Genomic DNA, 26,306 nt, shown 5'->3' with positions numbered 1-26,306 from the left:
AAAAATGTAATACAAACACTAATATTTTTTAACATTCCAAGAAAACTTTAATGGAAAGATTTGATGATTTTCCTCACTAATGCATCTGGTGTCACTTCAGAAAAAATGTTTCTTTCTTAAAATGACATCTGTCTTTTTCAGATTCACTCACTTTGAATTTTATAAACTACATATAATTGGGACAAATTACTACTCTGTAAGACTTGTCTGCAGTCACAACATGACTGCTGAAACAACATAAAGAACATCCATGTTGTATCTTGTGTTATCACTCTAAGTCTTATTCATCTAGCTGATCTGTTTCATTAATGTAATTATTCATAAGTCTATTTTTTATAATTGCTATATCATTTTCAAAGCATCTAGAATGCAGTTTAACTCTATAACATGTGCAAAAGCGGCACTAAAAAAAAGGTAATTTGTGTCATTAAGGGAGACAGTCAGATCAATTTGCCATAAAGCAAGTGGTGTTGATTTGTGAATCAGATCTGCAGTCTTTGCCTCTGGCTGCTCAATAAACGTACATCAGCTTTAAGGTAAGAAGTGGGCAGATTTCCGCAGCTGTTGACAGACACTAAAGTCCACCCACTGAAAAACACACAAACATGATTAAGCATAGACTAACAAAAGTGTAAGCAAAAAAAAAAAGACACATAAAACATAATTAGAGGCACAAGACATTCAAAATGACACACAATGGCAAAAACACACCTAACAACTTTGTATAAAGAGGGATACTGACATGCAGCCTAAACAAGCTTGTCCTAATCCTTCACTACATACAACTAATAAAACATTAATTTGTAAAGAGCTCATTTTTCTATATGTACCTTGCCCTTTTTAGTCATATGAAAAGCTAATTTACATATATATAGCTGTGAAAATTTCCTACAAACCATCAATATGATACATTTATGCATCCTTATGGGACAAAGAGTTCTCATTGTAAAGACTAATGGCAGCTTAAATTGATTTTTAAACGGGCAATAGTCTAACATTCTAGTGATAAGTGGGCAAGCACTACCAGTTAAACTCAAATTGTACCTACTATGGCAGAACAGTACTGGACAACCTAAATAGCATCTGACAAGAGAAATTAACATAGGGTGCACTATGTGCAAAATACAGTAAAATGCAGTACTTTCAAAAGTATTTTTTACCAATAAAAATCTGAAAGTGCATTTCATTTAACCCTATTTTACTTTGATACCCCTAAGTGAAATTCACTGAATCCAATTGATTTTAGAATTCACCTATTTAGTAAGTGGCGTCTGCTTGCCTGCATGTACATTATTCTTAATATAAATACAGCTAAGAGGTTTTTTAACAAAATAGTGAACAAAACAGCATCGTAAAAACTAAGGAACACGTCATGCAGTTCATGGATGAAGTTGTGGAGAGATTTAAAGCTGGGTTATGATATAAAAGAATATTCTGAGTTTTGAACATGTCACAGCTGTACAGTCCATCGTCCAAAAAGCAAAAGAACATGGCACAACCCTAGATCTGCCACCACATGGCTGACCACCTAAACTGAAGGTCCAGGCATGGAGAGCATTAGTATGAGAAGCAGCTTAGACTCTTGGTAACTCTGGAAGAGCTGCAGAGTTCCACAGCTGGGTTAGGAAAATCTGTCAACAAACAACGGTGCTCTCCACAGATCAGGAAAAGTATCAAGAAGAAAGCCATTGTTAAATGAAAGCCGTAAAAGTCCTGCTTACAGTTTGCCACAAGCTATGAAGCAGAATGGCAACGTGTGGAACAGATGAGATCAAAATTAAACTGACCAAACACCATGTGTTCGCTTCAAATTCTTCATACCCCTGGCCACTGATTATTAAAAATCTGCTTTAAAAAAAACAAAAACGTAAAAAAAACCGCCAAAGAAAACAGGCTAATTATTTATTACAAAATGAATACTCCTTGGATGTTTTTTTTCAGAAACATACTTTGTTGAATGAAAATATTAAATCTAAATCTTTCAAGGGTAAAACATGTTGATGGTAGCATCATGCTGAGGGGAAAGCTAATCTTCAGCAGAGACGACAACTAATCCGATTTGATAAAAGAAGAGATGGAGGGCAATCCTTGAAGAAATCATGTTAGAGGCTTCCCAAGACTTTAGACTGGGGTCAGAGGTTTATTTCCCAGCAGGTCAATGAACCTAAACACACAGCCAGAGTTCGAACGGCCATGTCACATCCAGACTGAAATCCAAATAAAAGTCTAAGATTTAAAAAAAGTTCTGTTCACAGATGCTCTCCATCCAATATGACTGAAATTGAGCTATTTGGGCAGTCAGTCAGTCATTTTCTACCACTTACTCCATAGTGGGTTGCGGGGAAGCTGGTGCCTATCTCCAGCAGTCTATGGGCAAGAGGCAGGTTACACCCTGGAAAGGTCGCAGGTCCATCGCAGGGCAACACACAAACAACCATGCACACACTCATTCATACACCTAAGGGCAATTTAGAGTGACCAATTAACCTAACAGGCATGTCTTTGTACTGTGGGAGGAAGCCAGAGTACCCGGTGAGAACCCACACATGCATGGGGAGAACATGCAAACTCCATGCAGAAAGACCCCTGGCTGGGAATTGAACCCAGGATCTTCTTGCTGCAAGGCAACAGTGCTACCAACTGTGCCACCGTACAGCCGCTATTTGGGCAGTTCACTCAAATTATGTCAATTAAAATGGCTTTTATAGAATTAAATAAAAGCCACTCTAAACATATCCAGCTACATCCAGTGTAGAATAAATCACAATCCAGGTCAGTTTCCTATGTGTAAACTGCTGCTCGTCTTGTTAATTTCAGCATGAAGAAACCCAATTACAGCTTCTCTATTTAATCCATGTCAAGAATACTCCTTCTGAAGCTTAAGCTCAGACTTTACCATAATCACAGAAGCAGTAAACATTTCAAAACAAATTTAAATTCTGAGATTTCACTATATGAATAAGCTTGGTGGGGTCAATCAGAGTTTAGGCTTCAATTCAACCCACGGGAGACGATTTCACACTGCTGTCTTCTCCAAAACTGACCCAGTTCTGCTATCACCGCTCACCCCATTCAATGGCTGGATTAAGTCTATCCAGAGGACACTTGTGCATGAGTGTTTGTGTGTGTGCAGTTCCACCAGTGTGACTAACAAGCTTGGCTGTCGCAGTCTGGCAGATTGAGAGACACCTACTGCTAGTTAAAGCGTTTCATACCCTCGGGTTGTTGGCCCACTCTCTGCACTGGTCACATATAAGATGACAGGGTGAGGAGGGAAAGGGTGAAAAAGAGGTGATGCTACTGCCACTATGCTGACATTTTTGTAAAAGCTGGATTTCATAGTACACTCATTTTTTGTCATTTTGTAAGGAATTCAGAGGCTGATGGTTGTAAAAACCAAACAAAATAAAATTGTGTCTTACACCATCCAATTTAGTGAACCAAAAATATGCTCTCAATTTAGTGTCTTCATTTACTGAGAAGACATGGTCTAATTAAGTACTACTCTCTGAAAACGTTTTTACTACCCAACAAATTTTTTCTTTCTTTGCTTTTTGTCACACCTAAAGCTTTCAGATTATCAAGCAAATATTATTATCAGGCAAAGTTAACCTTGGTGAATATGTAAAAGCAGTTTTCACATCAGGTTTTTAAAGGAGAAAAGTTATAAAAATTAGCCTAGTCCTATGTGAAAAAGTAAATGTCCACATTGTTAAGTTATGAAATTTAAAAAAAAGTGTACTTTAGTTTCAATAACCACACCAGGTTCTGATTGTTGAGTGACATGTCTAATAAGGAAACCACTTAAACAGAAGCTTTAGGACAACATGAAGTAGGTTTAAATTAACACCATTTACCAATCAAAAAGCATTCAAGGTAATATGAGTGCACAGACATCAGTGTTGAAATGGTGACAAAGCCATTTCTAAGGCTTTGTGACTTCAGCAATTACTTCAAGAACGCATCAATAACTCATCCAGAAGGTCATAAAAGAACTCAGGTCGGTGTTCATGATTCAAGAATAAGATGGGATTTCGACACAAACAACTGCTGAGTAAAATTAACACAAAGGACTGTCTCAGATTTAACAAAAAAAACAAAAGTCAAGTCAAGTCAAGCTTATTTATATAGCGCTTTTCAGCAACAAGGCACTCAAAGCGCTGTACATGAGGAAAAACATTACAATGATACAGAAAATCAAACACAGAAAAACAAATCAAACGACATTAATAATCCTTGGGGGTTTACTGGAAAGAGCTGGTTCTAATCCAATCTTTCTAATAGAGGTAATTAGCTCATTAAGTCCTCTGTGGTAAGGAATTCATCTTGTGCTAGAAGAAAAATTATAATATTAATCCTTGAGGTCGCTGGTATGAGGCAGCTGTGGTCCCATCATTCAAATAATAACAGTCATGGGCACTCACTGAAGTCTAAGTAGAGAAGCTGGGTCACTGGTTGGTCCAAACTTTTTAAATACTAATAATGTTTGGCTTTCACTGGTATGAAATTGTTGTAATAAAATCCTTCTAACAAATCTAAAAATCTCTGGTCTTTGGTGTAAAAACAGCTGTAGTAAAATTTTCAAATACTAATAATAATTGGCTTTAGCTGGTAATCCTTCTGAGAAATCTGAAAATCTATGAAAAGTAATGAAATCACACATTTAGGTAAAGTAAGATAGGAGGAAAAAAAATCATATTTCAGACTCTATTCTTAGCAGAATAGAGTTTGAAATAGTGCAAAAAACCTCAGCACATAAGTAAAAATTGCGAATATATATAAGTCTGAGTGTGTTTACAAGAATTAGACTGACAACACTGATAGAAGAGCCTTTGTCCTTGAGAAGAAAGGTGGAAGTTTTATCAATCAAAAACAAAACAAAAGTTGATGAACCCCAAAACCTTTAGAAAAATATTCTGGAAAAATATTTCATACATGATTTTCACATTGTGAAAATCATGTAGTAATCCAGTTGCAGGGCAAAACATATTTAGTAATTTAATTTTGTTTTTGGTGTAAACAAATTGTCACTGAAAACATACAAAGTCATCGTTGATACTGAACCCTCAATAACCCCAGTTTTTTTTTTTTCCTCTTTTTAACTGGAGCAGCATTTATGACAAGTCTGCTCTTCAGTCAAGGCTTTTGATGTTTTATCTGGGCCATGTCATATTATACATAGCCTTTAATGACTAATTCAGTCTTCTGGCCTGTGTACTAAAATAGAACAAACACACACGAAGGAAAAGGAAATCAATTGAAATGTTGCAATGTCTGACAGGAGTGCGCTTGAGGAGAGAAAAAAGGGAACATCAGACAGTGTCGCTTGCTTTTGTTTTCTAACTGAGAGAGCTTGCAGTGTGGAGACAGGCAGAAGCTACATGTACGTAAGCAGGGTGCCGGTACGTTAGGGAATTTTTTTTTTTTTTTTGCTCAGCTGTCTTTGATCACTTTCCAGCTTTGAAGTAACTCTCAGCAAAGAGGGGAAAAAAGCCAAGCAGAAGTCACGGCAAGTTCACATCTCAGCTAGAACTCGCAAAAACTCCAATCTGCATAATTCATTTTTTAAACAGTTAAAAAACGGAAAGAGATTAAAAGATCTCTGGGTGCTGCCTAAACCCAGTGCTTCTTGACAATGGCAATTAAATAATCTCCCTCTACATATTTGTTCTCAATTACTGTTCGATGAGAGAACACATGAGAGCCTTTACCACTTAGAGACCATTGCAAAGTGACAAATGAAGGTAAACGGTAAGGGTAAAAAAAGGAGAGAAGCCTTCTTAAAATAATTTGAGGATTCCAGCCTCTTAAATTATGTGTATATTCCATACAAAAAACTTTAAGAGCTGGTAATAGGGTTGGAATTTATGGTTTGTGGCTAATACAAATATGCATCTTAATAAAAAGTCTGATATGTATGTTTTGACAACAGTATGGCATCACTTGCACACACAGGAATTTGAGTTACATCACATTCTTAATTCATGAGGTTTAATACCGTGTCATATCCCACTTTGCGGCAGAAACATCTCAGAGGTATTCTACTGGGTTGAGGTCAGTACTCTGGGCACCCCAGTCAAGTTTTTTTTACATAATGTGCTCTCATTCATGCCCTTATGAACCTTGCTTTGCGCACCGGTCTGCAGTCATATAGGAACAAAAGGGACTGTCCTTAAACTGTCCAGCAAGCAGGGAGCAGTAAATTGTCCAGTATCTTGTACTGATGCATTAAGAGTCAGTTTTATTGGAACTAAAGGGTCAGGCCCAACTTGTTAAAAACAACCCCGCATCATAATCCCTTGTGCATGAAATTTTACAGTTGACTCAGAACAGTCAGGCACCTGCTCTTCTCCCGGTAACTGCCAAACCCAGACTGGTCCGCTGTTCTACCAGACAGAGATGCGTGGTATGTCACTCCAGAGAAGATGCTGTCACTGCTCTACAGTCCAGTGTGCTTGACACTTAATGAAAGGCTTGGATGTGGCTGCTCTGCCATGGAGAACCATTCTGGGAAGCACTGTTCTTGAGCAAATCTGAAGGTCACGTGAAGTCTGGAGGTCTCTCTTAGACTAAGCAGACAATAGACAACCTCTGTGTACGATGTCCCTCAGCATTTACCGACCCCACCCTCTTTGATTGTACATGGCCTACCTCTGTGAGTGAGCTGATAGTTTTCCCAACCACTTCCACTTAGCTATTTTGCAAGCAGTTGACAGTGGAATATTTTCTAGTAAGGAAATTTCACAATTTGACATATTGCAGCATAGGTGGCATCCAATTATGGTACCACACTAGAATTGAGTGAGCTCTTGAGAGTGATCCATTCTTTCACAGATGCCTAGGTGCTGCATGCCTAGGTGCATTATTTTATACACCTTTAGCCTTGGAAGTGGAAGTACCACCTGAATTCTATGATTTAATGTGTGGCCAATACTTTCGCCGATATGAACCAAAGTAGAAAAATAAAAAATATGCCTTTTTAGCCTTTTAGTAAGTCTAAAGTAATAAAAAAAAGGCTATTTCCTAGATAATGAACAATAATTAGTGAACCTTTAAAAAGGTATATCTACTTATATATTGGAAAATGTAAACATGGTGCCTTTCACAAGCTGCAAAAACTTGTTTCTTTGTACGAAAGATAGTTATGACAGGTAAATAGTTTAGCTGTGGTGAGAATTTTTTAAAAGACAACTATAATGATAGCAAAAAACAAATATTGACAGAATAACATTGGTGAGCTCTGTTTAACTTTCTGAAATGGTAATTTAAAGGCAAAATCAGGATTAATTAAACTATGCTGTACTATAGAGGCCCCAAAGACAGTATTTTTGCCACACTCGTGACAGCTCTATTCCCAAATAGTAGGAGCTAATACTGGGAAAAAACGTACACTTCACAGTAGGGATGATGGTTGAAGAACATCAAAACCGAAGTTCATTCAGAAACATAACCTTCATCTTTCATCTGAACCAATTACATTTTGCTGATAGACGCATTAAAAAAACCAATGTATTTCTTTAAAAAAATTGCATCCAACTACACAAACTGCATTGCACACACATTGCTAAATAAGTACAAATCACTGTTCCTTATGCTTATCATATGCCACTGTTTCTGGATCCTGCATATGTACTGGCATGAACTAACTACAACTTACAGTGTGCTGCAGCGTAAGGACACAATTACTTTTGATTGTGGTTATCATCTTCTCATTTTTGTTCCTACATATCCAAATTTAATATTTGTTTGTATAATAAATAAATTATAGAATTATATGAGATGCATCAATAAAAACTGTTTTAACAAAAGTTTAAAAGATTGAAAAATTAACAAAACTAAAATCATTGTAAATTTTATAATGTAGAAAAGACTTTAATATGTCAAAAGTTAAACAAAAACTAGTAAATTGCTTTATGAAATCTAAAAATAACTCCCTAAGATGACAAAACTACAGAAAAAGGTCCCTCCTAAAAGGTAAAAAGGGGAGAAAATGTGGTTTAGTTTCTGTAAACCTCATATCAGCATCTTCTCATAATCTGTTGCTTGAGGATCTTGTTTCCCGAACTGTGGTTTGGGAACAACTGAGACCAGATTTACTCTTGAATATATTTACTATAAGCAAATTCATGTTTTTCTTTCACAGTTAGAGAAAAAAATAATCAGAGAGAGTAACAATCACAGAGACTAATTGAAAATCTCAGCTGCTTGCACCATTATTGCCATTATCGCCAGCTATCACATTTATGTGATAGCTGGCGATATTGTGATATTGTCATTCTGGGCTGGTCGTCAGTCCATCACAGGGGCCCATGAAAAGCAATGTATCATGTGGACCCCCTGCATATTATAATGATGATTAAAACTTTCACTTCAAATTAAACTTTTAGTTCTTATAAAACAGTACTGTCTAATTTTTCAAGGATGAGATCAAGTTAAAAAAAGGCAGCTTTCTATGTTGAATGTTGAGTTTGCGTTCCCTAAAGAGCAAATACAGGGGTTGGACAGATATCTCTACCTTGAATATGTTTGCTTTGGAAGGAATCTCAAACTGGTGTACAAGGCTAAAGAATTAGATTCTACAGGGGTTGGACAATGAAACTGAAACACCTGTCATTTTAGTGTGGGACGTTTCATGGCTAAATTGGACCAGCCTGGTAGCCAGTCTTCATTGATTGCACATTGCACCAGTAATAGCAGAGTGTGAAGGTTCAATTAGCAGGGTAAGAGCACAGTTTTGCTCAAAATATTGAAATGCACACAACATTATGGGTGACATACCAGAGTTCAAAAGAGGACAAATTGTTGGTGTACGTCTTGCTGGCGCATCTGTGACCAAGACAGCAAGTCTTTGTGATGTATCAAGAGCCACGGTATCCAGGGTAATGTCAGCATACCACCAAGAAGGACGAACCACATCCAACAGGATTAACTGTGGACGCAAGAGGAAGCTGTCTGAAAGGGATGTTTGGGTGGTAACCCGGATTGTATCCAAAAAACATAAAACCACGGCTGCCCAAATCACGGCAGAATTAAATGTGCACCTCAACTCTCCTGTTTCCACCAGAACTGTCCGTCGGGAGCTCCACAGGGTCAATATACACGGCCGGGCTGCTATAGCCAAACCTTTGGTCACTCATGCCAATGCCAAACGTTAGTTTCAATGGTGCAAGGAGCGCAAATCTTGGGCTGTGGACAATGTGAAACATGTATTGTTCTCTGATGAGTCCACCTTTACTGTTTTCCCCACATCCGAGAGAGTTACGGTGTGGAGAAGCCCCAAAGAAGTGTACCACCCAGACTGTTGCATGCCCAGAGTGAGGCATGGGGGTGGATCAGTGATGGTTTGGGCTGCCATATCATGGCATTCCCTTGGCCCAATACTTGTGCTAGATGGGCGCGTCACTGCCAAGGACTACCGAACCATTCTTGAGGACCATGTGCTCCAATGGTTCAAACATTGTATCCTGAAGGCGGTGCCGTGTATCAGGATGATAATGCACCAATACACACAGCAAGACTGGTGAAAGATTGGTTTGATGAACATGAAAGTGAAGTTGAACATCTCCCATGGCCTGCACAGTCACCAGATCTAAATATTATTGAGCCACTTTGGGGTGTTTTGGAGGAGCGAGTCAGGAAACGTTTTCCTCCACCAGTATCACGTAGTGACCTGGCCAATATCCTGAAAGAAGAATGGCTTAAAATCCCTCTGACCACTGTGCAGGACTTGTATATGTCATTCCCAAGATGAATTGATGCAGTATTGGCCGCAAAAGGAGGCCCTACACCATACTAATAAATTATTGTGGTCTAAAACCAGGTGTTTCAGTTTCATTGTCCAACCCCTGTATATGGTGCAATTAAATTTGATATGCTGGATGTGACATTTTCGAGATAAATGCTTTGTGAGACTGTAAAACGTTACCCCTGTAAAATAGCTGAATATCTAATATTGTCATTAATGACATGTCAGTGGTGACACTGAGTGAAGTGGGATTAAATTCACATGACATGTTATGACCCACTGCTATGGTACACTCCATTTCTCTTGCTCTCTCCAGACTCTCCCAATTAAGCCTGAGGGGCCATCCTTGTTAAACTAAAACCATACTTTTCTGAAATGTCAGAGCATCTCCCTGCCACGTAACCCATCTGTAAACAGCTCTATTGCTGCTGCCAGACTAAGCCCCCTGGTGGGTTTCCATGTGTTTGTTTGTAAGACCAATGCATGAGAACAAAATATAATTTCATCTGATTTCTTTTCCCTAATGTGGGAGCAGAGTTTTAGTTCTGTATGTTTCCTGTTGACCACATTGCTTGTAGTTCTGGTATTTTCCATCTTTGCCTGTGTGTTTGATGTAATTGATTATGCATTTTCCTGTCTCCTCACTCACCACATCCTGATGTGTGAGAGACATCTTATTTGGATGGCTGACAAGTTGAAGGATATGTGCTGTAATTGTTGTCTGACTGTCTTCATGCTGTAATTGAAAATGTCTTATCAGTGAAACTTCCATCAAGATGTTTACAGGAGCACAGCGCTTAATGTTTGCACAGCTGTTCTTTTTACCGGCACAATTTCCAGCATGTAATACATTTAAGGTGCATGTTATTGATCGGTTGCTCTGCCAAAACTGTGTAAATAACATTAACAAATAATTTGGAATAGTGGATTGGTTTTCAAAAAGTAATTTCTACAGAAAAAAATCATTTGAACACTGGTAAGGGCTGTTAAATTAAATGAAAATCTGTTTATTTATAGTGTCAATTCACAATAAACATAATGTTGAAGGATTTTTATGTGACAAACAGGTCCAGATTACATCCAAATATATGGAAAAGCTGTTTTATCATGTTCATCAGGTTCTAGGTTCTGAGAGGTGTTTTCACATGCCTAAAGTTTTCCTCCAAATGTGTCTCGGGTTCTCTTCAAAAAAAACAAAAAAAATAAAATGTCCTGGAAAACCTTCTTCTCAGTGTTTTGGTGTTAGCCCTGGAGTGGAACTGATAATTGGTGTCCTACGTGTTAATTGCCTCCACTTATGTCTGTTGGTGAGTGGCATGTAATTTTTATTTGAATATATGTTGCGGCTCAAATGTTTTAAACTAGAAATAATTCCTTCGAGCTTTGCTGGTTTATTCTTTCTTGTAATCTCTTAAGGTAGTCTTGATCAACTGTTCTTTAAAGTTTTTTTTTTACTTCGTTCACCTTTTCAATTATTTTCTGCCATTCTTTGTACTTTACAATGAAAATAGAATGTGCATTATGTGCTTTAAAATACAATAGAAAAACAATGACTGAATAAAGCTATTAAGAACAGAAAAATAGCATGTAAAAGTACTCGTACTCGTACTCGTCTTCCGCTTATCCAGGACCGGGTCGCGGGGGCAGCAGACTCAACAGAGACGCCCAGACGTCCCTCTCTCCAGACACCTCCTCCAGTTCCTCCAGGGGGAGCCCAAGGCGTTCCCAGGCCAGCCGAGAGACATAGTCCCTCCAGCGTGTCCTGGGCCGTCCCCTGGGCCTCCTCCCGGTGGGACGTGCCTGGAACACCTCCCGAGGAAGGCGTCCAGGAGGCATCCGGTATAGATGCCCGAGCCACCTCAACTGGCTCCTCTCGATGTGGAGGAGCAGCGACTCTAATCCGAGCCCCTCCCGGATGGCCGAGCTCCTCACCCTATCTCTAAGGGAGTGCCCGCCACCCTACGGAGGCATGTAAAAGTAATGTTTTCAAAAACATTAAAGATTTTAGCAATGATCTTTTTGAGAATTACATTTTGATGCTAAGATGTAATCTTAGGTTTGTAAAACTGTTATCTTTATTTATGATCATGCATTCAAGTAAAATGGCAACTCAGTGCTAGTAACACATTTGAAATTGGTTATATTATTAACAATTTTTCAAAATTAGTCCAAGGTCAGAATTAAGTAAAAAAAAAAAAACACCACTCTGAATACGGTCAGGTATCAAACTGAGAGAACAAGCAGCCAGAGTCCAAAAAAAAAAAAAAAAACGGAATTCATATGGAGAAGCTACTTTAAAAGAAAACAAGACACAAAGTTTTACAAAATGAGAAATGACTGAACTTTTGCACTAAACTTTATGATAAGGCAGTAAAACGTCAAGTCACAAAATGTGATTCATATTCTGTTCCTTTTATTCCCCGGGGCATTGATTGATATGTAAGATGTGTGAATGCCTTCACTTTCCAAACATATGACAAAGAAAGATTTTACAATGTAAATAAATTGCAGCTAGTTTGCCTCAACCTGACGCAGGGCTGATCCATTCTGATACAAGCACAAAACTCGCTGGGAGTTCACATATAAATAAACCCACCCAAACACTTGGCAATTACATTATTCATAGCACTGCTGAGAGGCTCTTACACAGAGCCTGACAAACACACAAGGGCTGCTGTAAACACAGAGCGATAACAGCATCACCCAGATTGTCTTACAGTGTGAGGGATGGAAGGAGGAGGAGAAGGAGAAACACATTCTGAGCAACTAAATGTGTGAAATGTGAATGTGTGTGTCAATCATAAAGACATTTTTTTTTAGATTGAGGCAGAATATGTTTGCATGGAACTCATGCATGCACACCTACACACATGCAGAACACAGACAAACTAAATATTTACACAATATTTTTGTCCATCCCCATACCATAGTCTTCACATGAAATTGCAGATGCATGCAATGACAACTTTAAAAAAAAACGAATTATTTATTTCCCCACCTAAAGAACAAATCTTTCTTAAATTTAAAGTATATTAAAAATTCTCTAATGAAGATAAATTGGTTGCTTCACTGCTTTTCACACCGTACTCTTTAAGATGAATGTCCATCATCTTACAGTAAACTTAAAAAAGTGCTAACCCATCTTAATATGTTATTTTGCTTTTTGATCATATATCAAGTCATGTGTTAACATCATATTGACTTTCTGTTTATGTTGCTTTGGGTTTTGCTGAAATCTGTTACAATGAATGGTGGGAATGATAATCAGTACCAATCAGTCAATACTGTGATTGGTTTACCGATCAAGGCATTTTTAAAAACATATTAGCATTGGAGTCCCTGACTAAACTCAATTCCCAATACATGTTGTCTGTTGTGGGTCTACATTAAGCAATTATTTCAGCCACACACCAAGCAATCTGTGCAGCTGCAATAAAAAAAAAAAACACTTCCTTTTTGTTCAAAGCTTTGTTTAAAGCTTCCAAAACTTTATTAAAAGCCATGCACATTATTGTCAATTATAAACCATTTGAATTTTCTCCTAATAATTTAACTTATTTACTACTTATGAGGAGGTCCACAGTACAAAATAGACTAAGTATGTTAAACAAGAGAACAGTGTTTTCTATACGTTGTGTGTGCTCATGATTACTTGAAACCACACTGAAATATATTTCAAACCGGTTAATGTAAACTGAGAGAAAGCATGCTGTCGTTAGCTTTGCACTTCAGTAAACTGTTCCCCATGAAAACATCGTCAGCAGGATTAAGACGTAAAATTATTGGACATAGCTGCCTGTGTCAAGTCAACCAGATATTTACTAGCACTATATAAAACACACCTTTTTTCCCCACTGTCATACATTTTTGTTTTCTATTTGTAGTTTTAGGTCAGTTGGCAGCACCAAAATGACTTCTATTTTCTAAATTTGGCGGTATTCTTAGATTCACTGCCCATTTAGAAAACCCCTTTTGTAAATTCCACTAGACCTTCATGCAGCAATACACCCTCTCAACATAATGCAACCTCCCCTGCATTTAACAGCTGAGATGGTGTTTTCAGGTTTGCAAGATTTCTCCTTTTTAATTATTATCTACTACTGTTAAAATAATCTATATTTTGACATAATCAATACTAAAGCAATTTCTTTATTAAAGACAGTCATTTGCATCAGAATTATTATGAACTGACCCATTTCACAAATTGCCAAACAACATAGCACAGCTGCGGTGCAGAGACACGGACACTCGGCCCCTCCCTACCATTGTAAGAGCTCACTTGAATGATTATGGCTGACAATCAAAACATTAAGTTGCACCTGAAAGTTTAAAACTAGAGTAACTTAGCAAGTACATTCAGAGAAAACCTTCGTTAGCTGACAAGGCAAAAGCACTTTTTGGAGGAATTTGTCAATGAGACCGAGAAACAGGAAAGTTGGTGGATGGCGACAAGCTCTGATCCTGGCTGTGCTATTACAACAACCCTGGCGAAGAAACTTTGAGACCATCACTCTGATGACTGAGAAGAATTTAAAAATGTCAGTAACGCTTCTGTATCTGCAATCATAAAAGTGTAAAAAGGCCAAATTATTATAAGTAGCTTAATTATTTGGAACTTACTAATAGCCCCATTTCAATGTTAGTTGCACAACTGTTCATTTTACTTTAGTAACAAATTACCACAGAATAATGTGCATAAACAGATGGCTCCGTTGGGTAAAAAGTGAAAAGACGGTGATGGTGATGAAGACTTAAATGGAGGCAGGCAGGCTGGGAAGCAGGGTGATGCAAAAATAATTAGTTTCATAAAAAAACAAATTCAAAATCCAGGATACTAAACAGGCAGGAGACAAATGACAGGACCACCAAAGGAATGACAGTGTAAACAGAATGCAAAACTGGGATGATACATGTGGAATCTGATTTGAGATTCCTAAGTAGCAATACATCTGGACTGCATTTCAACAGCTCTAACATCTAGACCAAGGCTGGTGGTTCATTTTTTAATTCTAGCATTTACAGTAATCTGTTTATTGTCTGCTTTTGTAGTCTTCATGGTACCTGCAGTAACATAGGAGTCAGATTCCAGAGAAGTAGGGAGATGCAACCCTACGAAAATACAGTAAGCTTCTTAAGAAAATCTGCTTGGCTGTCTCTAAAGGAGAAAGTTGAAGAGGACACAGAAAAGTTTTCCCTAAACTGGATGTAAAACTGCATGCCGTATTTCCCTTTAACAGTTTTAACCTGTTTCCTCTTATATGTTCAAGAGCAGCACTGAATTTGTACAGAGTACAGAAAATGATGATTTAAGAACCTTATTTAACAGATCCAGTGTAATAACCATGAAAATCTGATGGTGGGTGGTGTGTAACAGGGAAATGTAAACTAATCATGAGCCTCTTTTTAATATACAGCTTTTCCATCACCAGAATGAACCAAAAATAGTCACAAAATAACAAATGCTAATAGCAGAATCCTTTAAAAATTTAACAATTTAACCAAATTATCACTATAATGCTTTCCGTATTATTTAAAAGGAATGGCAAGTCCAACCTTTGACTAATTGGAAGTTAGCAAATAAAAATATCAGCTTCCCATGAAACTACAGCCAAAAATCCACGTTCAGTAATGTCAAAAAAACAAAACAAACAAACAAACAAAAACTGAACAAATTCCCTTCCTCAGCCCCTCTCTAAACAGCCACTATACTTAACAGAACATCTTGTAAAGTGGGGATTGAAATACTGGGTAAGTTTGCCACCTTAGCCTTCTCCTTCAATGCTCAAGGTGCTCCAGTGCTCCTTTGTGTCGAGGCATTTAATAACATATCCTGTTTGAGTCCTGGAACAATGATCGGGAGCTGCATTTCGGGGCTGACATTGCAGTAAAATGCCATCACATTGCCCAAAGGGCTAAACTTTAGCCAACTGTGAAATCTGCTTCAGAGTGAGCACAGAGTAGGGGAAAAAAAGGAGAAGAAGGAGGTTGATTTAATTTTCGATATATATATATATATATATATATACAGGGGTTGGACAATGAAACTCAAACACCTGGTTTTAGACCACAATAATTTATTAGTATGGTGTAGGGCCTCCTTTTGCGGCCAATACAGCATCAATTCGTCTTGGGAATGACATATACAAGTCCTGCATAGTGGTCAGAGGGATTTTAAGCCATTCTTCTTGCAGGATAGTGGCCAGGTCACTACGTGATACTGGTGGAGGAAAACGTTTCCTGACTCGTTCCTCCAAAACACCCCAAAGTGGCTCAATAATATTTAGATCTGGTGACTGTGCAGGCCATGGGAGATGTTCAACTTCACTTTCATGTTCATCAAACCAATCTTTCACCAGTCTTGCTGTGTGTATTGGTGCATTGTCATCCAGATACACGGCACCGCCTTCAGGATACAATGTTTGAACCATTGGATGCACATGGTCCTCAAGAATGGTTAGGTAGTCCTTGGCAGTGACGCGCCCATCTAGCACAAGTACTGGGCCAAGGGAATGCCATGATATGGCAGCCCAAACCATCACTGATCCACCCCCATGCTTCACTCTGGGCACGCAACAGTCTGGGTGGTACGCTTCTTTGGGGCGTCTCCACACCGTAACTCTCCCGGATGTGGGGAAAACAGTAAAGGTGGACTCATCAGAGAACAACACATGTTTCACATTGTCCACAGCCCAAGATTTGCGTTTGGCATTGGCATGAGTGACCAAAGGTTTGGCTATAGCAGCCCGGCCGTGTATATTGACCCTGGGGAGCTCCCGACAGACAGTTCTGGTGGAAACAGGAGAGTTGAGGTGCACATTTAATTTGGCCGTGATTTGGGCAGCCGTGGTTTTATGTTTTTTGGATACAATTCGGGTTAGCACCCGAACATCCCTTTCAGACAGCTTTCTTTTGCGTCCACAGTTAATCCTGTTGGATGTGGTTCGTCCTTCTTGGTGGTATTGCTGACAATACCCTGGATATCGTGGCTCTTGATACATCACAAAGACTTGCTGTCTTGGTCACAGATGCGCCAGCAAGACGTACACCAACAATTTGTCCTCTTTTGAACTCTAGTATGTCACCCATAATGTTGTGTGCATTTCAATATTTTGAGCAAAACTGTGCTCTTACCCTGCTAATTGAACCTTCACACTCTGTCTGCTCTTACTGGTGCAATGTGCAATCAATGAAGACTGGCTACCAGGCTGGTCCAATTTAGCCATGAAACCTCCCACACTAAAATGACAGGTGATTCAGTTTCATTGTCCAACCCCTGTGTGTGTGTGTATATATATATATAGATACATACATACATACACATTATATATATATATATATATATATATATATATATATATATTATACAAGTCCTTCTCAAAATATTAGCATATTGTGATAAAGTTCATTATTTTCCATAATGTCATGATGAAAATGTAACATTCATATATTTTAAATTCATTGCACACTAACTGAAATATTTCAGGTCTTTTATTGTCTTAATACGGATGATTTTGGCATACAGCTCATGAAAACCCAAAATTCCTATCTCACAAAATTAGCATATCATTAAAAGGGTCTCTAAACGAGCTATGAACCTAATCATCTGAATCAACGAGTTAACTCTAAACACCTGCAAAAGATTCCTGAGGCCTTTAAAACTCCCAGCCTGGTTCATCACTCAAAACCCCAATCATGGGTAAGACTGCCGACCTGACTGCTGTCCAGAAGGCCACTATTGACACCCTCAAGCAAGAGGGTAAGACACAGAAAGAAATTTCTGAACGAATAGGCTGTTCCCAGAGTGCTGTATCAAGGCACCTCAGTGGGAAGTCTGTGGGAAGGAAAAAGTGTGGCAGAAAACGCTGCACAACAAGAAGAGGTGACCGGACCCTGAGTAAGATTGTGGAGAAGGGCCGATTCCAGACCTTGGGGGACCTATGGAAGCAGTGGACTGAGTCTGGAGTAGAAACATCCAGAGCCACCGTGCACAGGCGTGTGCAGGAAATGGGCTACAGGTGCCGCATTCCCCAGGTCAAGCCACTTTTGAACCAGAAACAGCGGCAGAAGTGCCTGACCTGGGCTACAGAGAAGCAGCACTGGACTGTTGCTCAATGGTCCAAAGTACTTTTTTCGGATGAAAGCAAATTCTGCATGTCATTCGGAAAACAAGGTGCCAGAGTCTGGAGCAAGACTGGGGAGAAGAAAATGCCAGAAGTCCAGTGTCAAGTACCCACAGTCAGTGATGGTCTGGGGTGCCGTGTCAGCTGCTGGTGTTGGTCCACTGTGTTTTATCAAGGGCAGGGTCAATGCAGCTAGCTATCAGGAGATTTTGGAGCACTTCTTGCTTCCATCTGCTGAAAAGCTTTATGGAGATGAAGATTTCATTTTTCAGCACGACCTGGCACCTGCTCACAGTGCCAAAACCACTGGTAAATGGTTTACTCACCATGGTATCACTGTGCTCAATTGGCCTGCCAACTCTCCTGACCTGAACCCCATAGAGAATCTGTGGGATATTGTGAAGAGAACGTTGAGAGACTCAAGACCCAACACTCTGGATGAGCTAAAGGCCGCTATCAAAGCATCCTGGGCCTCCATAAGACCTCAGCAGTGCCACAGGCTGATTGCCTCCATGCCACGCCGCATTGAAGCAGTTATTTCTGCCAAAGGATTCCCGACCAAGTATTGAGTGCACAACTGTACATGATTATTTGAAGGTTTACGTTTTTTGTATTAAAAACACTTTTCTTTTATTGGTCGGATGAAATATGCAAATTTTGTGAGATAGGAATTTTGGGTTTTCATGAGCTGTATGCCAAAATCATCCGTATTAAGACAATAAAAGTCCTGAAATATTTCAGTTAGTGTGCAATGAATCTAAAATATATGAATGTTACATTTTCATCATTACATTATGGAAAATAATGAACTTTATCACAATATGCTAATATTTTGAGAAGGACCTGTATATATAAATATATATATGGCTGGAAAAGGAATGCATATTTGTTAAAATTTTTAGGTTGTTTAATATTTGTATATGATAACGACATGCATGTTTTTTTTTTAGGCCTTTTCCTCCCAAAAGTTTGATCCTGTGGTTACGAGGGTTTTAAAACACAGAATGGGATAAATGGTACAACATCTTTTGGAACTGTTACATATTTTAATTTGCAAGTTCAGTCTGGCTGATGCTACAGCTGTTACAAACAGCAGGTTCACACCAGTTAAATATATAACTACATGGTTTTCTTGAATTGGCAAAAACAAATACTTTCTGCCATAAAGAATCAATTTATCTACCTTTACAAAGCCTGTTTTGTAACAAAACTGTTCAAAATAATAGAAACTATTAAAGGAGTGCACACAATTGAAGGCAGCATTTTTGGAACAGTTGGACTCTAATCACAGCTGCAGCTTCACCTCTGCCCTCTTGATTGCGATGCAGGTGCAGCTCAGAGCCGACCTGTGTCACTCCGCAAATTATAATCAGCTCTACAAAGACATCTGGTTCTGGATGAGGGAAAAGATCCAGGGAGAATTCTAGAAAGAGCTGTTCAAAAGTGAGCAAAGAAAGGGAGCAGTTTGTGAAACAAAAGGACCTATAGATCATTGTTGTCAGGGAACAAAACTGTTGTTTGCTATCAAGTGTAATTAGTGTCAAACCTTAGTGGTATTGATCACATGTCCTGTTTAATGTGGAAATTTAGCTAAAAGTGCTAGAAGTATAGTGTCACAAAACTGTATCCAGAAATACGAGACATCTGTTTTCATAGTCTGGAGTTAAGCTTTAAATCATGAATGTTTGACAGCTTTATGATGCTACTCTCTGTGCAAGCACATCAGGTACCTTGCAGATTGGAGGTCTGCAGACGTGTATCTGCTGACCTGACATCAGGCCTTTGCCTGGTTAAAAAAGAAGTTCTATTGGACCTTGTTGAAAGTAGCATTCCCAGTAAGTGGTACAGCAAGTGATAACCAAAGCTCATATCAGAGGGCTCAGGATCAAACTGCTACCGAGCGGGCTGAGGTCTTTCCAAGATAGTGCCTTGAACAGTTGGTGGTCGAACACTGATGTACAAAACAACACCATACATACAAGCATGTCTCATCACTGTTACTTGTGCACCATATTTTCCGATACAGAGATTAACATTTTTAAAACAAATGCCCGAAACCCTCTGAAATGGTTTGAATCAACTTAGGTTTGGTAGTTTGACAAAACACTAACAGCTAAAACACTTAAAATAACAACAATATAAAAGAATTTGAAACCAAAGCTTGAAATACTTATTCTTTCTATGGTATGTGTTATATAAGAGAAGGCACCATCAAGCAGGTTATGTATACTTATCTCGACCTTTAAAAGCTCTAAAGAAATATAACTGTGAGGTTTGGTACCATAAAGGGAAAATTTAAGAGCTTTGAAGTGAAGCTCCATTTAAAGATTGCAAGTAGTTAATATCTTACCTGCTTCAAGTCTTTATTTAATATAAATGGTTGTTTCTGAAGGTAGAAGCTAAGTCTAACACAGACGTCAACCTTGTTAAACTTACAGCCAAAAAAAAAATGTATAAAAATGTATAAAAATGTTTTATAAACCATTATCGTATTGGCATTGCGTGGTTATTAGCATAGAGGCCGCTGATGTTTTATATTGGAAATGTTGCACCACCAAAAAAACACGTAAAGCCTTTTTAGATAACTGTCTAGAAAAAAAAAAAGACAGGGTATAAAAAGATTACCCCTTTATTTATATAGCAATTTAAGTGAACTCCTTTTATTGATTATTACACTCTCTCACTTTTCTATCAGATGATTACTCTGACTGGTCTAAGCCCTTACTGGCCTTAGTTTCAGTGTCTGGGACCAACTCATCTGACTTTACACCATATGAAGACACCAAGAAAGTTATGTAATGCAGGTAGGCTATTACCTGATTATGTTCTTTTAAATAATCCTGAACTATCCCTGCAAGATGTGCTGTATGGTCACATAACATGTTTTAGATGACAGCTTATTTCATGGGATTGCATTTAAGCTGTACAAATATACAAAATGTGCCTTTTTGCATTTGTGCATGCACAAGTAGTTAATATTACATATATAAACAGGCAGCCTCAGCAACAGTAAAACTCCCTGACAGCAAATTCACGATCCAAAACAAGGCAAAACTTCTCAGTTTATACTAACTAAAGAGTCATGCTAACAGGAAGGGAAAGACTGCAGGTAATGTAGGAAAAAGAAATTGGTATAAACAATTTGAAAAACGTTTGAGACCAGCAAAATTAAGTGTTTATATATTGACAGAGGAGAAACACACAAATCTGAAAACATATAACAAAATTATATTTATTTGTCATGTCACTACGATATATATTTACCACTCTGCAAAATAATTCTGTTATTTGCTCTGCTTTCAAGGAAAATACAGCATCCTCTTCATTTTACTATGAAAAGTCATAACCTATCTCCAAACCTCTTTATGTGTATTGTCGTAACCAAGTTAGCCAATGTTGTAGTTAATAGAAGAATAAATGGTTCTATATACTTTGGCCACAAAGACATGATGTGAATGTTGAAACTACAGCACAGGTTGTGCAAATTATCAAGACCTGATCTTCATAAAACAATTTCTGGTTGATCTAACTCTGGCATAACTTTTTTTAAAGTCAACCAGAGACTCACTGTAAATCTGTGCAGTTTGAAAATAATGCTTGGTTGCTACATAAGAAAACTTTGAGAATAAAATATAAATAGAACAGGTTGAAACACTTACCAGCACATGAGCCATCTTTCTCCTCATACCCGACACTGCAAACACATCTTCCCAGGGGGACTAACCAGTCTCCATCTGCTCCACAAAACAGCTTGGGTGTGTCTTTTTCTTCAGCATGATCGATACATGCTCCTCTCACCTCCACCAATGAGGAAGAGTCCACACGAGGGACTGTGTCTGGAAATGAGGCCAAGTTCATCAACGTAAATGGGCATTTCTTGTAGTAAACCCTCACAGATACCAATGCAATGCAGGCACCAATGTCCTGGAAAGCCAGATAAAACCCCTTTTTGGTCATGGGTCCCACCTCCCGCACCTCAGTGTTGAGCTTGAGAATGCGATCTCCAAGATCCATCTGAGTAAAGCTCTCATCGGCAGCAATGGTGTCAATCTTGGTGTACTGACTGGGTTTAAATTTGACACCATGAGCTTCATCCATCTCATGGTAGAAAAGATTGAAAGTCTCCTTACAGGTGCCAGAAACCCATGGGATGGAATTGCAATCACGCAAGGTGAAGCGCAGCTCCACGTAGATCTTTTGGGCTGCCTGTCGAGAAATCCAGTTGGAGCGTAGCCAGTTGTTCTGGTTGGGTTCCATCACATTGCAAACCTGGAAAGTATGGATCGGTCGATTGTGCTCATCCATCTCTGTAATGGCATCCCACTAGATAAAAAACAATAGGAAGATGGAGAGCAAGGTACATAATGAAAGAGGATGGTAAGAGGGAGAAGAAAATAAGTTAGTTAGACCTTTAAATCACAAGTCTTCAGCTACAAATTCTATAAAACATGATGGTATTCAGAATATGTTTAGCAAACATCCTTATCACTAGGCTTTAGATTTTATTTTTCAAAGAAAAACCTTTTTCTTCAGGTCTAGGTAGAATAGTATTTTTCTCCTAGAATTATGTCTTGCTTCAAGTCTTCAACCCTGCAACTCCTAAAGTCATGTGGTCAGGGAGCATGGCAGCTTTGCAGGGTCATTAGGTTACCTGTCCCCATGTTGAAGGAAAGGAAGTTAATGGGGGTTTTAGCCTTGCAGTCCAGTATTGCTCTCTAGTTTTATTAGAGTTGGGACTGGCTTCAAGGGTGACCCTAAAACCACCTAACGTCCACCTGCAAGACTCAAATTACCTGCTTGGGAATAGGAATTCTCAAATCACTTTGCTTACAATGCAGCGTTGGGCTCTCAACAGTAGAAGCTACAGAGTTTGCCTTTATGTGTGTATGCTTTTTATTTACACAGAATCTACTACAGTGTTTCATAGCATCTATAGCTGTATTGTATTTTTAATTGTTAGAGAACAATCAAAACCTCCACTCTATTGCAAAAAGAGCTATAGATTTAACTTTTTATCAAAACAAATAATTTTCATAGAGTAAATTAAGGGCTGGTCACTGAATCCAAATATTGTCAAATGAATAATTAGCAAGAGAAGGAAAATGCATCATTTTCAGACAATAATAACCCAGTTTTTCTATGCCTTACTCAGTTTTTTTTATTCCAATACTGCAAATAATGCTGTTTTTACCAAGACATGGGAGAGTTCCACTCAGAGGTTTTATTTGCAGAACCAAGCATAAGGCTGTTCATTACCAACTAACACACACATGTAACCATGATTCAGTAATTAAAAGTGAACTGGCTGAATCCTATGTAAATAAACATGAACACACTTCAGGATCCACTATGAGCCTAAGACAGAAGATACCACAGTTCCAATTAACACTGCAGAAAAAAAGGCTCCCTTATTGACAAACACAATGAAGAGAGTTGGCTGCATAACTGCTGGTTATTTTAACAATATTTGCCTGATAAGCTTTCACATTTAATAAGCTGTTTTTCACTTAGCTAAATATTACTTCTTGTTGAGACCAGTAATCAAATCCTAATGTTTGCTTTCACATACTCATTATCCTTTTTAATAACATGTTCTAATTCAATCATTCAATGGCGACAGGCTTTAATCTGCTCTTCCCTCAAGGTGTAATTGCAGAATTACAGTGAAATTGATTTTGATTAGATGCGATATTGTCCATCCCAGGCTAATCATAAATTAAGTCTAAAATGTGTTACTGCGTAATTTTTAAGACTAAGGAAAAAAAAAATATATATATAAAGGGAGTACAAGAGACTAGTCTCTATTGACTGCATATAGCTTTACCTGTATCTAATTTTCTCAAGGAGAATCCTAGTGGCTAATGGTTAACAGGTAGATGAGCTTGTCAATAATTTTCCACAAAATTGTAAGTTATAATCCTATTTAAACTGTGCCTTTTTTAGCGTTTGCAAAACAAAATGTTTGAGACAATTAAAAAAGATATGTCATAAAATATGGTTTTTCATGATTTTCTCATTCTGAGGTCCTACTGCCAACAACCATTGAAGATGTTCCATTTTTCCCATTTTCACAAATATAAGTTTAAAAAATCTCAAGCAGAATATCGATTTATTGTAGAGTCGTTTAGTCAGTTTAATTATTTAAAAATAATTTTTTATTCTCAAAAGCAGTACAGAAAGCTAAAAAACAAGTGAAATTGTCTTTTAGCAACCATAGGAAGTTCCAAATCAGACACCAACTTCAGCATTGTTATATATCTACCTCTTAGCCAGTCATAATATTTTGACAGTGCTCAGAAATCTTTTGCATCTTCCCTGACTGACTTTTTTAGACAGGAAATACCATAGCATTAAGTATTTCAAGATGTCATGCCACTAAATTACATTACACTGTGGGCAAGATGCATTATAAAAGCTGTATTTTTTTCTTCAAATTTTACCAGTGAGAAAAGTTGATCTAAATAAAATAATTACAATAGTATTAGAAACAAGCAAGACAATGCAATTTTCTGAGCTACAAAATGTATTGCATTTTATTTTTGCCTTTGTGCCTGCCTTAAATTGTTTTCTAATGAGATAGAAAAAAAAAACGATTTAGATAATAACAAATGCCAAGTTACACTTATGACATAGGTTCAAATGTTAATATGAAATATTAACATTTGAACCTATCAGATCCATAAACACAATCTACAGTCTTTAGAGATTTTCAATACAGTCATACAATCTGTGTTGTCGATTACATTTTTCCATGGTGCTTCACTAATCTGCAGAAACGTAAGTAAAAATAGTTCATTTTCTTTCTAAAATTAATATAACAATTTTACAAATGTACAGTAGTTAATCAACGTTTGCAAACAGCTTTTCATACTTTTTAAATTCAGCATCGTGTTTGCATGGTCTCCCCATGTATGTGTAGATTCATGCCTGGGGTTAGAGATAGCGACAGACCCCCACCCCGCAATCCATGATATAGTAGTTATCGAAAGTGCATGGATGGATGGATGTTTGACATTTCCTGTCTGTAGATGTGGAACTTAAAAAAGTGTTAGGTTTAAACACCAAACACTTTCACAATTCTGCACAAAGAAAGACACAGAGAAGTTAGTTCATTTTAACCTGCAGGTGAGAGTGTCTCAGAGGCTGCTCAGTTACAAGCCTCCACACCACACTCTGAAGACAGCCTCTGCTCCCTCTGCATTTTATTGATAAGAGATAAGAGAAAAAACGCCCTGGTTACAAAATGCTCCAACCACTAAAGGGAGGGATGCACACTCATAAGATTGGATACAGCTGCACCGACAGAATGTTCTAGAACATCCTGTCTCTATCTTGCAGCTCTTGTACATATAAGATATAATCACTCTGAACAGCAAGCTTCACTTCTATTAAAGTTAAAACATATATAATCATTAATTGACCCTAACAAAAAGTTATTATGTAAATGGCTGTAAATAAGTACAAACATGTCTTGAAGTCTGTTGAAGATGCTGACAAGTTGATTGGTTGAATTCTCACTATACAAACCATAAACTACAGATGTGCAATGTGATTGTATTTTTGGTGTTTCTATTAATGTTTAGTTGTGACTAACAATTCTGCTGCAAGAATTTAGAAAATAAACTAGTAACAACAGTTTTTTTTAAACTGACATCCCCTGACGAATCTGACATCCCCTAACAGATTCAAGAATTCAAACCAATGATACACTCAACTTCTTCTTCAGTTTGAAAGTGAAGTAATTTGAACAAATTCAAAAAACAGAGCTTGCTAAACTTCTATAAGGTGACTAGTAATTTGTTTTGCTTATTTGCTTATCTTTAGTCATAGCATTTTAACAGAGGGTTATACACTTTTAATTTTCATTGCATATTTAAAGGTAATTCAATGCTCCATAAAACAATATAGGTAATTATTAAAAATATAATAATAAAAATCAAACAAATTTTGATTAAAATTAGTTTAGCAGTGAAGGCAAAAGGAACCCACAGCAAATGGATGCAGGCACAAGGCAAGGTCAGAGATAGCCCTCAGTCTTTCATTCAAGATATATTTTATGGATCACAAGGTTACCTCTGTTGTAAATGGATAACAGGTAATAGCCAGTATCTTGGTATAAAACTGAATGCAGCCTCCCCATTAGATTGAATTCTTTAACAGTAGATTACTGAATGAAAGCTGAGAGGTGAGGAGGAAAAATAAGACACCAGACAACTGTGAGAAGAAAAAAACTGAGTTCTAAGATTGTGTGGAGGTTTGTCTCCCAAAAACAATTTCCTTCAGATGATGCAATGTAATAACTAAAGTTAGATTTCAATGAAACAAATTTAAATGCCAGCGTAGATATCATCCAGTGGCAGAGAGACTGAGACAGCACTATCAGAATAAATTGTCTCAAAGGAGTAAAACAAGCCAGTGTGATAGAAACACATTGTTTCCAG

The 26,306-nt window shown here is 37.8% G+C and overlaps 1 protein-coding gene across 2 annotated transcripts in view; it reads right to left on the bottom strand.

The window, feature by feature from the left end:
* LOC124871493 (ephrin type-A receptor 6-like) overlaps positions 1 to 26,306 on the bottom strand; it is a 286,960-nt gene that overhangs the window by 187,757 nt on the left and 72,897 nt on the right. For both annotated transcript variants that reach the window (XM_047370840.1, XM_047370839.1), the window contains one exon: positions 21,525 to 22,188. In XM_047370840.1, the coding sequence (XP_047226796.1) occupies positions 21,525 to 22,188 (664 nt within the window). The remainder of the gene's footprint in view (positions 1 to 21,524; positions 22,189 to 26,306) is intronic.

Source organism: Girardinichthys multiradiatus, chromosome 7, assembly GCF_021462225.1.
Source record: "Girardinichthys multiradiatus isolate DD_20200921_A chromosome 7, DD_fGirMul_XY1, whole genome shotgun sequence".
NCBI classification, from domain to species: Eukaryota; Metazoa; Chordata; class Actinopteri; order Cyprinodontiformes; family Goodeidae; genus Girardinichthys; species Girardinichthys multiradiatus.
The sequence above is the reverse complement of the archived record's forward strand: the minus strand, read 5'-3'. Positions and strand labels throughout refer to the sequence as shown.